Raw genomic sequence first — 13,146 nt, 5'->3', positions numbered from 1 at the left:
TGAGAGATGCTGGGAGCAGATGGGACGCTTTGAGGCGGCTCTCTAACGCGTCTCTGCTTTGTGTGCCTGCAGCAGGTCAGTCAGCTAAACTGCAGCAGAGCTACGGAGACTTCCTGCCCGATTACTTCTCCCTGACAGAGAGGCCGCCTGAGGAGTTCTGCCTGTCGCCCGATGCCTCCACCTCCTCCTGCTACGCCTCACACGCCCACATCTCTGTGGACCTGACGCAGAAGAGAGGTACGGCCCCCCGTCCAGGAGGGGTTTGAGCTCAGAAGGTTCAGTAGCTGCCGTATGTTTTGGACCATAAGGCCAGATTATAAAGCGCAAACTGCAAAAAAGAACTAAAAGTAGGTAGAATTTTCTTGAAATTAGTATATTTTCCTTGATTTGAGCAGCTAAATAAGACTATTTGCCAATGGAATGAGTATTTTTTACCCCTAAAATAAGATAATTAGACATCCTGCACTTGAAATAAGATGATGGAGATGATTTGTTCTTATTTTAAGTGCAAAAATCTTATTCCACTGGCAAATAGTCTTGGTTACCTGCTCAAATCAAGTGAAATATACTAATTTCGAGAAAGTTTTACTTACTTTTAGTTCCCTTTTTGCAGTGCACCAGATTATAAAGCACACTAAGTGTGTAATAACACTCCGGCCCTCCACGTACACAGCTCTCTATCGATTTTAAGTGCGCCTTATAGTCCAAAAAATATGGTAAATGTTTTGCGTAAATTAAATGTGGAAACTGTGCTGAACTTTAAACTGTTGCCTTAGAATTTCTTCACAGCAACTAAAGGTAAAAAACTTTATCTGTTTATATCCATCATAAGCTTCATGCTTGAAGATATTTTGCATTTAACAGTTTTTTTTGTTACAAAACTCAAGCTGCAGAATTATTTAACGTATTTCAGCTTTTCACTTCACAATAAACTCATCTGCCCATGTTATGCTGCAGTGCGTCTTGTTTAATGAGAAAAGTTAGTTCTTTGGAAAATAATGCAAAAAAATGCAAAAAAAAAACTTTCTTTCAGTCCTGAATAAAGGAAATTAACTTCGAACTTTATTTTTAATATTCTTAGAGCATCTCCAGTAATTTGATATTATCTTGAGCTCGTTCCTGGGAACAGGGATTCCAGTTCAGATGTGTTTGCACAGAGTTTAGTTTTGTCCAAACTAAACCTGCAGCGATTCCTTTACAATTAAATATTATAATCAGATTGACAGCCAGTCGCATGCAGTTCATTTTAATTTAATTTCTTTCTTTTTTTTCTTCGATTTTTTTCCGGCTCTAGTGGCTCGCTTTTATTCCCAGTAGACTGACAGGAAAGGGCTAGATGAAGGGGAGAGACATGCACACTACCCGCTACGCCATGAGCGTACCCCTTTTTAATTTAATTTCTATAAACCACAGTCAGATTCAGGTGGGCATTTTATTTCAGTTGGTTTAAGGTTTTAACTAAAGAAGCTGCATCAATTTGCAGACTTTGCAGGATTCTGAGCAAGCATGGGGGGACAGTGGGACCGAAAAGTCCCTTTTAACAGGAGCTGACTCAGTGAGATTAATCGTCTTTTGCTCCTTTCACTGAAAAAACACTCGCTCTAAGAGATTACGCAACACTTTGGCTCGCTACATGACGCTAGGAAAGTGAACATAGACGCACCAGGTGTACCTTCCAGGTGTACCTTCCAGGTGTACCTTCTGTAAACCTGGGCTGCTTCTGCCATGGGGGGTGATCCACAAAGTTTCACACAGGAAAATTTGTCCTGAATAATAAAAAAAATATTTGTGCTGTAAAGAAGGAGTTAAAACAACCGAACTCTATGAAAACCCACCGGCTGAACCTTTTCTTCCTCTCGTTCATCAGGTTTGGTGAAAGCCGTGAACACGGCCGTGGATCTGATTGTGGCGCACTTTGGTACCAGCAGAGACCCGGACGTGAAGGTTGGTCATTTTAATAAAAAAAATAAAAAAATAGAAATCAATAACATTTAGAGTCACGTTTCTGTTTAAGAAAATTATAACTAAGCACCTTTAAGATGAAGGTGAAGCCTGTTCTTCATCCAATGCTGAGGCTGTTTTTAGTTTGTAAAACCAACCGTCTGGTCCTCCTCAGCACCAATCTTTATCTTTGAGTTTCTTTAGAGTAACTTTACATTAGTTCTTTGTTTCTATGCTGTAATACAGGCGTGTCAAACTCATTTCTATATTGGGCCACTTTGGCATCATGAAGTCACTAAAAGGGCTGGTTGCTACTGTATCAATAATACTTTTGATTTAATTTAATTTCAGTTTACATAGAAATATTGAAAAAAAGCACAGTAACATACAAGTAGCACCTTAGGCCCAGTTTATACAGTTTATCTGCTAAAAAAGTTGATATTGGGGTGAGTTAAACTTCAAACTCTCATCATTCTGCATCACTTTTTCTCTTTCTGGACATTTCTGGGTTTTAATGTGTGGTGGGAAAACTGACATCTAGTGGTAGGATGCTGTTACTACACAGTTAAAAAAATCAACGTTCTTTACAGGAGGCACAGTTATAAAGTTTAAAAGGATATATGCCTCTAGTATATGACATGATATGCCTTTTTTGGCTCTTGAGGGCCGGATAAAAAACGGTGCAGTCAGGTCGTTATTACGCTTTGGTAATTAAAGATCCAGCCCAGCCTAACCCAGAGACAGAAAACAGAACGTTAGTCGTTTCAGATTCAGACTCTGCTCCTCTCTCTGTTTCCTCCAGGCCAAGCTTGGCAACAGCTGGGTCAGTCCCAACGTGGGGCACCTGATCCTGAAGTATCTGTGCCCGGCCCTGCGCGACCTGCTGCAGGACGGCCTGAAGGCCTACGTGCTGGACCTGATCATCGGACAGCGCCGCTGTCAGCCCTGGAGCGTGGTGGAGGCCTCCACTCAGCTGGGTGAGCGCTCAGCCACACGTCTGAACACCAGATCTCATTCTGACCCTGCCACTGTTTCTACTGCAGGTTCAAACACCTAAAAACATTCATTAAACAACAAAGGGAAGAAAAGACAAGAGACGTTAGTTTGGTTTTATTTGAGAGGAGAACAGCAGAGATGTGCTCAGCTACAACTCCTGCTGCTCTGAAGACACAGCCGGCGCTTCCTCTCTCTTTATTGTGTTTCCTAGTTAGAAAAACCCCGTTATGATGTGGCATTCTGGGTAATTCAACGCCGTTCACACAGCTCAGTTCAGCTCTTCGAAAAAGAGCCATATCTCTGCAGGCCTTCTGCAATGATAAGTAATGATAAGAAATTAAGTAATTTCCCTCTGGGATTATTAAAGTGTGTCTGATTCTGATAACAGAGACAGTTGAAACACAATGCTGCTTGTTGGGACTTTGATGCAATCAACTGGTTCCCTTATATAGGACATTTCTGACCAATCTGTATAAAATGATTGAATTTGACTTTGTAAAGTTCCTTGAGATGACATGTTTCGTGAATTGGCGCTATATAAATAAAATAAAATTTAATTGAATTGAATAGTATGAGGTAGGATGAAGCATGGTATATGCTCCAGTAAATAAATGACAATTCTAATAAACACAAACACAATAATACATAAGAGAGATATTGGTCATCTGAAAAACACCTTAATATCTGAATAAACTCAAACCTTTCTAATAATAATGAGTAAATATGTGATAAATGCAATGAACATAGTAAATGAAGTAAAACATATATAATAGTAAAAATAATTCCAACAGGATTAATTCTTCAGCATGTGCAGTTCAACCTTTATTAAGCAGTCAAAGCATCACATATAATAAACACATAATAAAATAATTCCTGTGATTGTAGAAAGAGGTGAATCTCGTCTTCTTTCCTTCTTCCCCCCCCCCCCACAGGGCCGTCCACTCGGGTTCTCCACAGCCTGTTCTCCAAGGTGAGCCAGTTCTCAGAGCTGACGAGTCACAGCATGCGGCTGAACGCCTTCATCTTCGGCCTGCTCAAGTGAGTTCTTCACCGCGCTGATTAACAGATTCACGCTGTAAAGTTTTTCCTCCGTTTACTTCGTATGATAACTGCTAACTTGTGGCCAGAGTAAAATCAAATGTGCGGAAACCATTTCAGTGCATGAGAGCCGAGGCGCTCGGCTGTTTTGATGAAGTTTGAGTGTTTTGTGTTGATTCCAAAAAAAAGTAAAAGAACAAAAACAACTGGACTTTTTTTTTCCGAAGCTTGAAGACGTTTCGCTTCCCATCCAGAAAGCTTTTAAATTTAAAATGTCTGGAGTAATGTTGAGTTTCAATCTTTATATTATTGCCAAAAAAAAGGCGTTGTTATGGCGTAGATGATAAATTAAACCAAAACTGGTCCGCCTCTTAGCAATGGGGAGTCGTTAGGGTCGTTATAGGCCTGGCTTACAGGGGAGATGTTGTGATCCTGCATGGAGGTGAGGATTGAGGTGAAAATTGAAAGGAATCAAACCTGTAGCTGTGTTGTAAGTTTTAGAAAGTTTAAACCGGAGCCCTCCTCCTCTGTGTAAAGTTATTTTTTTCTCTCTTAACGTAAATGGCTTCCTTCATCCCCCGTGAGAAAGCTTTCTGGATGGGAAGCGAAACGTCTTCAAACTTTGGGAAAAAGTCCAGTTGTTTTGTTGTTTTTTAACTTTTTTTGGAATGATCATGACCTGGATGACTGAGAATCTTCACCAGCGTTTTGTGTTGAAATTAAAATGCCTATATTTTTTAAATCTGACGTGTAGATGCCCTCTTGGCTTTTGAAGCAGCTCAGTCTCCTGCAGCTCCTTCCTTCACTTTCCCTGCCTCCTAGTAAAAACCTGCACTTTGGAGGAGTCTCAGGTTTCTGTTGTAGTGGAGAGATGCCGGTTGAAATCCCATCCTCCTACATCGCTCATGCCCCCTGGTGGCAGCTCCCTGCAACATCAATCATTGTATCAGTAAAAGTAAACAGACAATTATAGCAAATTTGCTGCTTTCCACCTTCAGAGGTCGTCATTACAGTTCAGTTACCGTATTTTTCAGACAATAAGGCGCACTAAAAATTCTTCCCAAGTTTGTAATATCTCTCCTCCACGTCCACAGCTCTCTATACGTCTCTGTTAGGAGGACAGAGTAGCTGGACTACACTGCCCTGTTTCTAACATCAGGCCAAAATAAACATAACTTTTATATTGAATTAACTTACTAGGTTCATTGTTGCTACTTTGTACTCCAGGCTGCCTTACATGAATGCACTTCTAGTTTAGACATTACAGTCAGGCAGTCTGGTAGACAGCCTGACTGTAATGTCAGTAAATACACAGTGTATTTACACATTTTAACAGATTTATGAGAGCATTGTACCACATAAAATCAGTCAGTAAATACAATGGTGATAATATATAAGATGCACTGTCAATTTCTGAGAAAATTTTAAGAATTTTTAAGTGCGCTTTATAGTCCGAAAAATTAGTTACTCTAAAAACCAAGCATGTTAGAATTATTATTTTTATTTCTTTGTAAAAGGGCGTTACATTTAGCTAATTAAGAGTATTTTAATAAAAGGATGCTAAGCATTAAGGATGGGATATCAAACTCAATACAGATACTAAGAAAAATACTCAATATGACGGCGACATTTGTTGAGGGCCACAGGGTTATTTCTGGTTAAGAGCAAAAAATGTGATAAATTACAACATGATAAACTTTAGTGGACGATTGTTGAGCGCATTGTTCCACATAAAATCAGTCAGTAAGCACAACGATGATCATATATAAGGCGCACCATCAGGTTTTGAGATGATTTAAGGATTTAAAGTGCGCCTTACAGTCCAAAAGATACGTTTTTATTTCCAGGTCCAGACATTAGATGTGTTTCACTTTTATTACACTTGTAATAACTGTATTATCCTCCTGTTTCAGCATGAAATCTCTGGAGTTCTGGTTCAACCACCTCTACACACATGAAGGTAACACCAGAGTGACCAACAGTCGGTATTTATTTCATATTTTCGGGTTTCTGGTTGCTGATGTTTGCGTTTCTCCTCGCAGACGTCGTAGCAGCGCACTACAGCCTCTGGGGTTTCCTCCCCCTCTCGCAGGGGCCCTGCAAGCCCCTCTTTGAGGAGCTCCTCCTGCTGCTGCAGCCGCTGTCGCTCCTGCCGTTCGACCTGGACCTCCTGTTCGAGCCGCACCTCCTGCAGAAGGGCCAGGAGCAGATGCGCCGCAAGGAGCAGCTGTGCTCGGCGGGGCAGAGCGGCGGCCCCTCCAGCCGCTCCACCTTCCAGCTCATGAGAGGATGGAGCGCCACCGTCAGCGAGATGGTCAGAGACTCCGGGGCCGAGGCCAGGAGCGAGAGGCCCGCGCTGCGGCGGGAGGGAACGTGGCCGGGGATGGAGAGGGTGGAGTGCAGGAGGGAGGGAGTGGGCATGGCGGATCTCTGCAAGGAGAAGCCGGTGGAGGGGCAGCGGGTGAAGGGAGTGGGACAGGAAGGAGGAGACGTGAAGGAGCGGGACAGGAGGAAGGAGAAGGATCCCGGAGAGGAGAGCCGTCAGCGGGGAGACAAGCAGGCCGGCTGGTGGTTCCAGCTCATGCAGTCCTCCCAGGTCTACATCGACCGCTCCACAGAGGCCTCCAAGTTCGTCAAGGCCGAGAAGAGGAAGAAGTCCTCAGAGAGGCGGCAGAACCAAGCCCCGCCCACCAGGGAGGGGGTGGTGGAGGGCGCCGAGTCCAAGGCCGAAGGGGAGAGAGGGGCGAGCGGCGACGGCAGCTGTGGAGGGCAGCCGGCGGGATCCAGAGGAAGGCCTTCGTGGATGGGCAGCCCCCCCGACTCTGTCCTCAACCAGGAGAAAGAGGCGAGCGTCATGGCGGACGGCGAGGCTGGAGTAGGAGCGCCGTCCCAGGAGGAGAGCCCGTCACAGGGTCTGCGCTGGGGCAGGCTGTTCGGTTCTAATGTCGGTTCTCCTCAGAGAGCCGAGGGAGCTGACCTGAGAGCCAAGACCCAGAAGACACGGTGAGAATCGACCGTTCCTTCAGGTTTAACAGCTTTAAAGAAAAACAAACGGTGTCCAGAGATCTGGATTAAATTAGAACCGTGGTTCTGGTAAAAGCTACATTTCTTTGTCCTTAATGGAGAATATTTAGATCTGCAGCATTTAACACATTATTCAGCAGCACTGGTGTCTGTATAACTGCTGGCAGACAGCTGAGCTTCAATCATTACTGACGTAGTTTATTGTGAACGCTGCATGTCCGCCTCCATGCTGCACCTCTCCACCACTGCTGCTTATTTACCTCACATAAAGTCCAACATCCTGCAGGTTTCTGCTACCTTTAGTTGACCGTGGCGCACCGCCACACCTTCAGAATGAAGTCTGTGTTTTTATGGTTTTATGGCAATGTAAATCATTTATATATTCTATATTATGTTATATTACACACTTATACTAACCATAGTCAGTTTGAAATGAATTTAAATATCATGAAATGTTTAAATCTCCGTCCTGTCTGGCTGCTAGTGGCTACTGTGCCACGTTAGAAGGGATAAAAACTAAAGACGACGGTCTCAGGATTAAATAATAAATATTTATATTTATTATTTATAAATAGATATATTTCCCATATAAGGGTTCCCTTATATAGGACATTTTTGACCAATCTGTATAAAATTATTGAATTTGACTTTGTAAAGTGCCTTGACATGACATGTTTCATGAATTGGCGCTATATAAATAAAATTGAATTGAATTGAATATATAAATCATTTCATAAGGGTCATTTGTGGTTCCAAACACATTTAATCTCTGTTTTCAGTCACTTTTTTTCTCTCTGCAGCAGCTTCCTCCTTCCACAATGTATGAATAAATACGCAGATTAGCCGACGGCGTCATCCGTACTCGAAACGTTAAACTATTGCGTCTGCTTCGTGTTTCAGGCCTCCCTCTGGTTGGCTTGCTTTGGACAGATCTATTCTGGACCTCGTAGCCGTGACCATTGGCGCAGGCAGCGGGAAGAAGGCGGAGCCTCCAGCTACAGCGAGCCAAACGACAGCCGCGCCGCCATGCAGGCGTCCAGCTGAAGCTAAACCATCGTCTTCATGGTAAACATCATAAACATCATAACCCTAATCCATTTATCTGGTTCTAGGCCGTCACCTCCTGCTGCGTAATATCTGAACTGCTCATGTTTGCTGGTGCTGTGGGTTAAAGGAGAGTCCTGACTGAGACTGATGATGTTCATCAGGCTTCTGTTGTTCTCTGCCACCATAAAAAAATTCATTCAACTCACTAAATTGAACCTAAAGATGTAAAATGTTTATATGAGATGTAAAAAGATCTTAAAAGCATCAAAAGATTTATGTATTTATATTTTTCCAAACCAATATCGTATTTTTCTGACCATAAGGAGCATTAAATATTCTTCCCAGGTGTGTAATATCTCTCCTCCACGTCCACAGCTCTCTATCGTCTCTATCAGGAGGACAGAGTAGCTGGACTACACTGCCCTGTTTCTAACAAAAGGCCAAAATAAATGTAACTTTTATATTTAATTAACTTACTAGGTTTATTGTTGATAGCGCGTACTCCAGGCTGACTTACATGAATGCACTTCTAGTTTAGACATTACAGTCAGGCAGTCTGGTAGACAGCTCAGGGGTCCTCAGGTAGTGACACAGTGTATTTACACATTTTAACAGATCTCTGAGCGCATTGCCACATAAACTCAGTCAGTAAGCACAACGGTGATCAGATATAAGGCGCATCATCAATTTTTGAGAAGATTTAAGGATTTTAAGTGTGCCTTATAGTCCGAAACATACGGTACTTGCCATGTGGCAACTAGCCCTCTGAAATTTACTCGCCAAACAGAAAATTTACTCACATTTGGCATCTGGAGAGTGTTAATTTTGGACCCTAACACAACTAATATTAGGTCCATCAGCAGTTAATTATTTATTTATTGATTTTTAGTAAAAGGGCGTTACATTTAGCTGATTTAGAGTATTTTAATAAAATGATGCTAATATGTAAGCAATAGGTTTGGGATTAGGAAGAAAAATACTCAATATGACGGCAACATTTGTTGAGGGCCACAGAGTTATTTCTGGTTAAAATATGATTATTTACAATATGACAAACTTTAGTGGATGATTTTCTGGAAATGTAGGTAAGAAACGCCGGAGTCATTGTTTCAATAACTGCATTACCTGCTGTTCTGCTCCTCAGGGGGAAAAAATCTCCCAGATCCACTTCGGTCTTATTTCTTTCCTCTGAGGCCTTCCTCTTCTTCTCATAAACTGATTAGACAGTTTGCTTCTTGTGATTTAGATGCAAATGAGCATCTTTAAATGAGTAATCGTTTTAGTATTGCTTACATCAACAATCCTAGTAAGCATTTAAGTACATCACTTATTATTTGGCATGTCTCATTTATTATTATGGTTCAGTTTCTGACGCAGTCACTACACCTTCTCCATTCTTTGAAGAAAAACTGATAGAAATGTGGGACTCTGATGCATATAAAGCACTTTTATCAGCAATGCATCATACTGTGTTTACAACAGTGCAAAAGAAAAAGATCCTCAAGCTGCAGTGGCATTTTAGCAAAACAAATAAAAAAAAATAAAAAAACTCTATGGAGCTGCATCACTGTGACCTCAGCAACAATTTTAAACCCGTCCAGAACCCACTGATGGGTCACAGAAAGTCAGACTCTTTGTGGCTGAAATAGGTTTTTAATCATTTTTCAATAGTCTTTACACAATCACGTTTTAATTTAGCATTAAAAAAAATCTTATTCAATAGCATTTCCAGTTAAATTACTTTGATCCTCACACTTTTATCTTTCTGTGAAAGATTAATGTATCAAAACATGGACATGTTTGTCTACTTTATTGTCAGACTGATGCTGATTTCCAGGTATTAACTGGACTTTATTGGCCTCCTTCGAAACACTCCAGTTACATTTCGTTTAAAAAAAAAACCTTCAAAGAACCCAGTACATATATTAAAAAGTGTCATTTAAGATAAGATAACATTAGCTAATCCTTTTTTTATCCCACGACGGGGAAATTTATAGGATTAAAGCAACAGGCAGGTGCACACAACACAGACAAAATTACATAAGGATTGAAATATATAAGAGGTGGATTAGCGAAAAAACACTGAACATTATTGTTATTATTATTATTATTATTATTATTATTATTATTATTTAATTGTAATAATAAAATAAAAACCACAAAACCCAAAAGGTCAACAGTTTCATGATACATCAAGCTTAGGGACTGGCTAATATACAGCAGGTCAAAAAAGGCCATATTTTGGCTGCAGTGCTTGCTGTTCTCTTATGAAGAAAAGATCAACTAGTGCACTAAATTCAATAGGTGGGTTAAAATATCCAGTATAAAATAAGTGCTACAAATGTTACAACACTTTGGTTCATATGGCAGTAGAATATTAAAATAAAAGTGCTCTTTACACTACTTTTGAATTCATTCTTGCAGTTTGCGCATACAATGCGATTAATCATGATTAATCGGGCAAATTATGCGATTAATCCCGATTAAAAATTTTAATCGTTGCCCAGCCCTAGTATTAATTATTTAGAAATCCTAATTTACCTTCTTTGTTTTGTTCTTCGCAGTGAAGTGCGAGCGCTGTACCATCACATAGCCACGGAGCCCGGCCAGCTCAGCTTCAATAAGGGCGACGTCCTGCGGGTTCTGAGGAAGGCCGACCCCGACTGGCTGCTCTGCTCCCTGGGCTCCAGCCAGGGTTTGGTTCCCATCGTTTATGTCACCCTCAGCAGCATGGAGGACAGCCACAGGGAGACCGGGCTCCATCCGCTCTGACTAAACCCTCTCAGTGAACGCTTTCCCTGCCGCACAGCGACTGGTTAGAAACACTGAAACATGGAGAAGATGCACAGGCGTGTGCCTGGACCCACCACAAGCCCCACATCCAGCAAACCAAGCATGCTCACATCCAGACAAACCAAAAGATAAGACGCAGATCAAACCCAAAGACTCTCCGACATGTCGCCGTCCTAAAAGCTTAGCTTAGCTGTCTAGTATCTCTCATCTGGACGCAGCGTGAAGAGAAAGTCACCGGGTTACTGCTCACATCACCTGCTCTTTGCTGTTGACCCCGCCGTGCTGCAGGAAACGGTCTAAAATCATCACAAGGACACTTTCTTTGACTTTTTGTTGCTTATTAACTGATGATTGTTCTTTTTATTCATATAAAAGACATTATTAGCGATAGAGAAGCAGCCATTAAGGATCTAATCCATTTGTTCTCCAACAGCAAACGTGTAATTAAGGTTAGACATGTTTAAAAAAAGCTGCCATTTCAGGCATTTTTCATGTCCTCTTTGTCCTTTTCTTTCTCTAACAGTAACATTTACAGCTTAGATAAAATTTAAATAGTACAACATTTAAAAGATTAACCTCAGTTACATTTTGAAGCACATGAAGCTTGCAGGCCCGTCCCTCTCTGCTGGGCTGCAGGCTAAGCGCCCAAACTAACTACGGTCGTAGCAAAATGCTGTTTTATTTTTTTTTTTTGGCTTTGTGTGTCAGATTTTATTTCCTAATCTTCCCTCAGAAATCCCCCAGGCACTCATGAGTTTATTATTTTCTTCTACTTTTACAGCCAAGTTGTAGTTTAAGCAAACGAGACGAGAAATAAAGTCCCAGAAGCTTCCGGGTCCTGCTTTAAAAGCATGAAATCCTGCTTCCTGCAGCGACCGTGCTTCGCCTGATCTCCTGCTTTCATGTGTGTATAACCTGCTGGTACAAACTGTAAAGGCCGTAATGGCTCCTTCATTCGACCGGTATTTATTTATTCAGCTATTTAAGCAACGCTTAACGCCAACAGTTGCAGAGAAGCTCCGTCAAGTTTGGACGTTCCTGAGGATTGTTGCTACTTTGTGTCATATTTTGTATTTAAAGGGAGAAAAATATCTCATCTATGCCTTAAAGTGCTCATGAGGGAAAAAAGAGACGACGACCCACCTTATATCTGTCCTGCCATCATTAGATATTTTGTATATCCTCCGTCTGCTTTGACTCCCCCCCCCCCACTTCTTCTTCTTCTCAGACCCATTAGTGACGATATGAAGGGAAGCGTTAGCGCGCTACAAGCTAGCCGCCTGTGAAAGTTGCCTCTATGAAGGATCGGGTTCCCAGAACAAACGCATTACAGTGGCAACGTTAATGTAAATTTATTAAATAAATGAATGCTGTCATTTATTTTATTTTAATTTTATTTTTTTCGTTTTTGGAAAAGACAACACTTAGAAATTCAGGTTTTGTTTAATTATTGTACAGTTTTAATTTCTAACATTGAATTCTTCTTGAATTGTAAATATATTTAACCTCTTCAGTGGTCAGTTTTTTGGGTTTATTTTTTTGCCACAGAGCTCTACGGTTATGTACGTATGAATGTTATTAATGATTTATCAGTGCATTTCACATTTGATACAGAAAGTATAAGCTTTAGATTTAACGCTAACAGCCTGCTGACTCCAGTCCATGTTCTCCCAGAGGGGGGGCCGGCTGGTTTAGGTCAGAGTTCACCGAGGAATAAACTGATGATCAAAGCGGAGACGCAGGAAGGCTCAGGGGTTTAAGAGGGATCCGTTTGAGAAGGATTGCTGCTCTTTTGTCTCGCTGGCTGCCTGTAAATACCTTCAGCATCAGTGACACCGCTCTTCTGTCCGTGCCCAGCCTGTACCATGTATGGCATTATCAAACTACTATGGATGTTAAATAACAAAGTGCTCATGTGATCACAAACTCATCCGTCTCCGGTGTGTTTATTTCTTGAACGTCGACCGTGCCGTGAGCTGTTCTCCATCTCTAACCTCAGTGGCACCGCGCACAAAAGCCTTTTCTCCTCCTGAAATATCAACGTTTGGTGTAATAAAATAAAAAATAGTCACATTTCCTCATTAGCATTCAGCTCTGAGGATACCTGCCAATGAGACGTTTATTTGATACAGAAGCTGCTAGACTGAATCCTGCTTTCATGGATTAGTTGGACATCTCTGTCCAAGTAGATCTGCAATCAACAAATATCTTTAAATCTGGATTTTATAACGTTTGCAGATTTTTTGCAGTTCTTCCAGTACCAGTAATGTTTGTTAGATCTGTTGTTCTTGTCATTACATTTGTACA

General features: G+C 41.4%; 1 protein-coding gene across 3 annotated transcripts in view; it reads left to right on the top strand.

The window, feature by feature from the left end:
• The window catches only part of rusc2 (RUN and SH3 domain containing 2), a 31,791-nt gene extending 19,022 nt beyond the window's left edge, over positions 1–12,769 (top strand). For 2 of the 3 annotated variants that reach the window (XM_036144351.1, XM_021317922.2), the window contains 8 exons: positions 73–237; positions 1,868–1,944; positions 2,744–2,918; positions 3,870–3,975; positions 5,889–5,935; positions 6,018–6,978; positions 7,900–8,064; positions 10,611–12,769. In XM_036144351.1, the coding sequence (XP_036000244.1) occupies positions 73–237; positions 1,868–1,944; positions 2,744–2,918; positions 3,870–3,975; positions 5,889–5,935; positions 6,018–6,978; positions 7,900–8,064; positions 10,611–10,818 (1,904 nt within the window). In that variant the 3' untranslated portion in view covers positions 10,819–12,769. The remainder of the gene's footprint in view (positions 1–72; positions 238–1,867; positions 1,945–2,743; positions 2,919–3,869; positions 3,976–5,888; positions 5,936–6,017; positions 6,979–7,899; positions 8,065–10,610) is intronic. The other variant, XM_036144350.1, reaches the window with a different exon arrangement.
• The last annotated feature ends 377 nt before the right edge of the window (positions 12,770–13,146 follow it).

Source organism: Fundulus heteroclitus, chromosome 12 (assembly GCF_011125445.2).
Source record: "Fundulus heteroclitus isolate FHET01 chromosome 12, MU-UCD_Fhet_4.1, whole genome shotgun sequence".
Classification (NCBI taxonomy): Eukaryota; Metazoa; Chordata; class Actinopteri; order Cyprinodontiformes; family Fundulidae; genus Fundulus; species Fundulus heteroclitus.
This window is presented reverse-complemented; position numbering and strand designations above follow the sequence as displayed.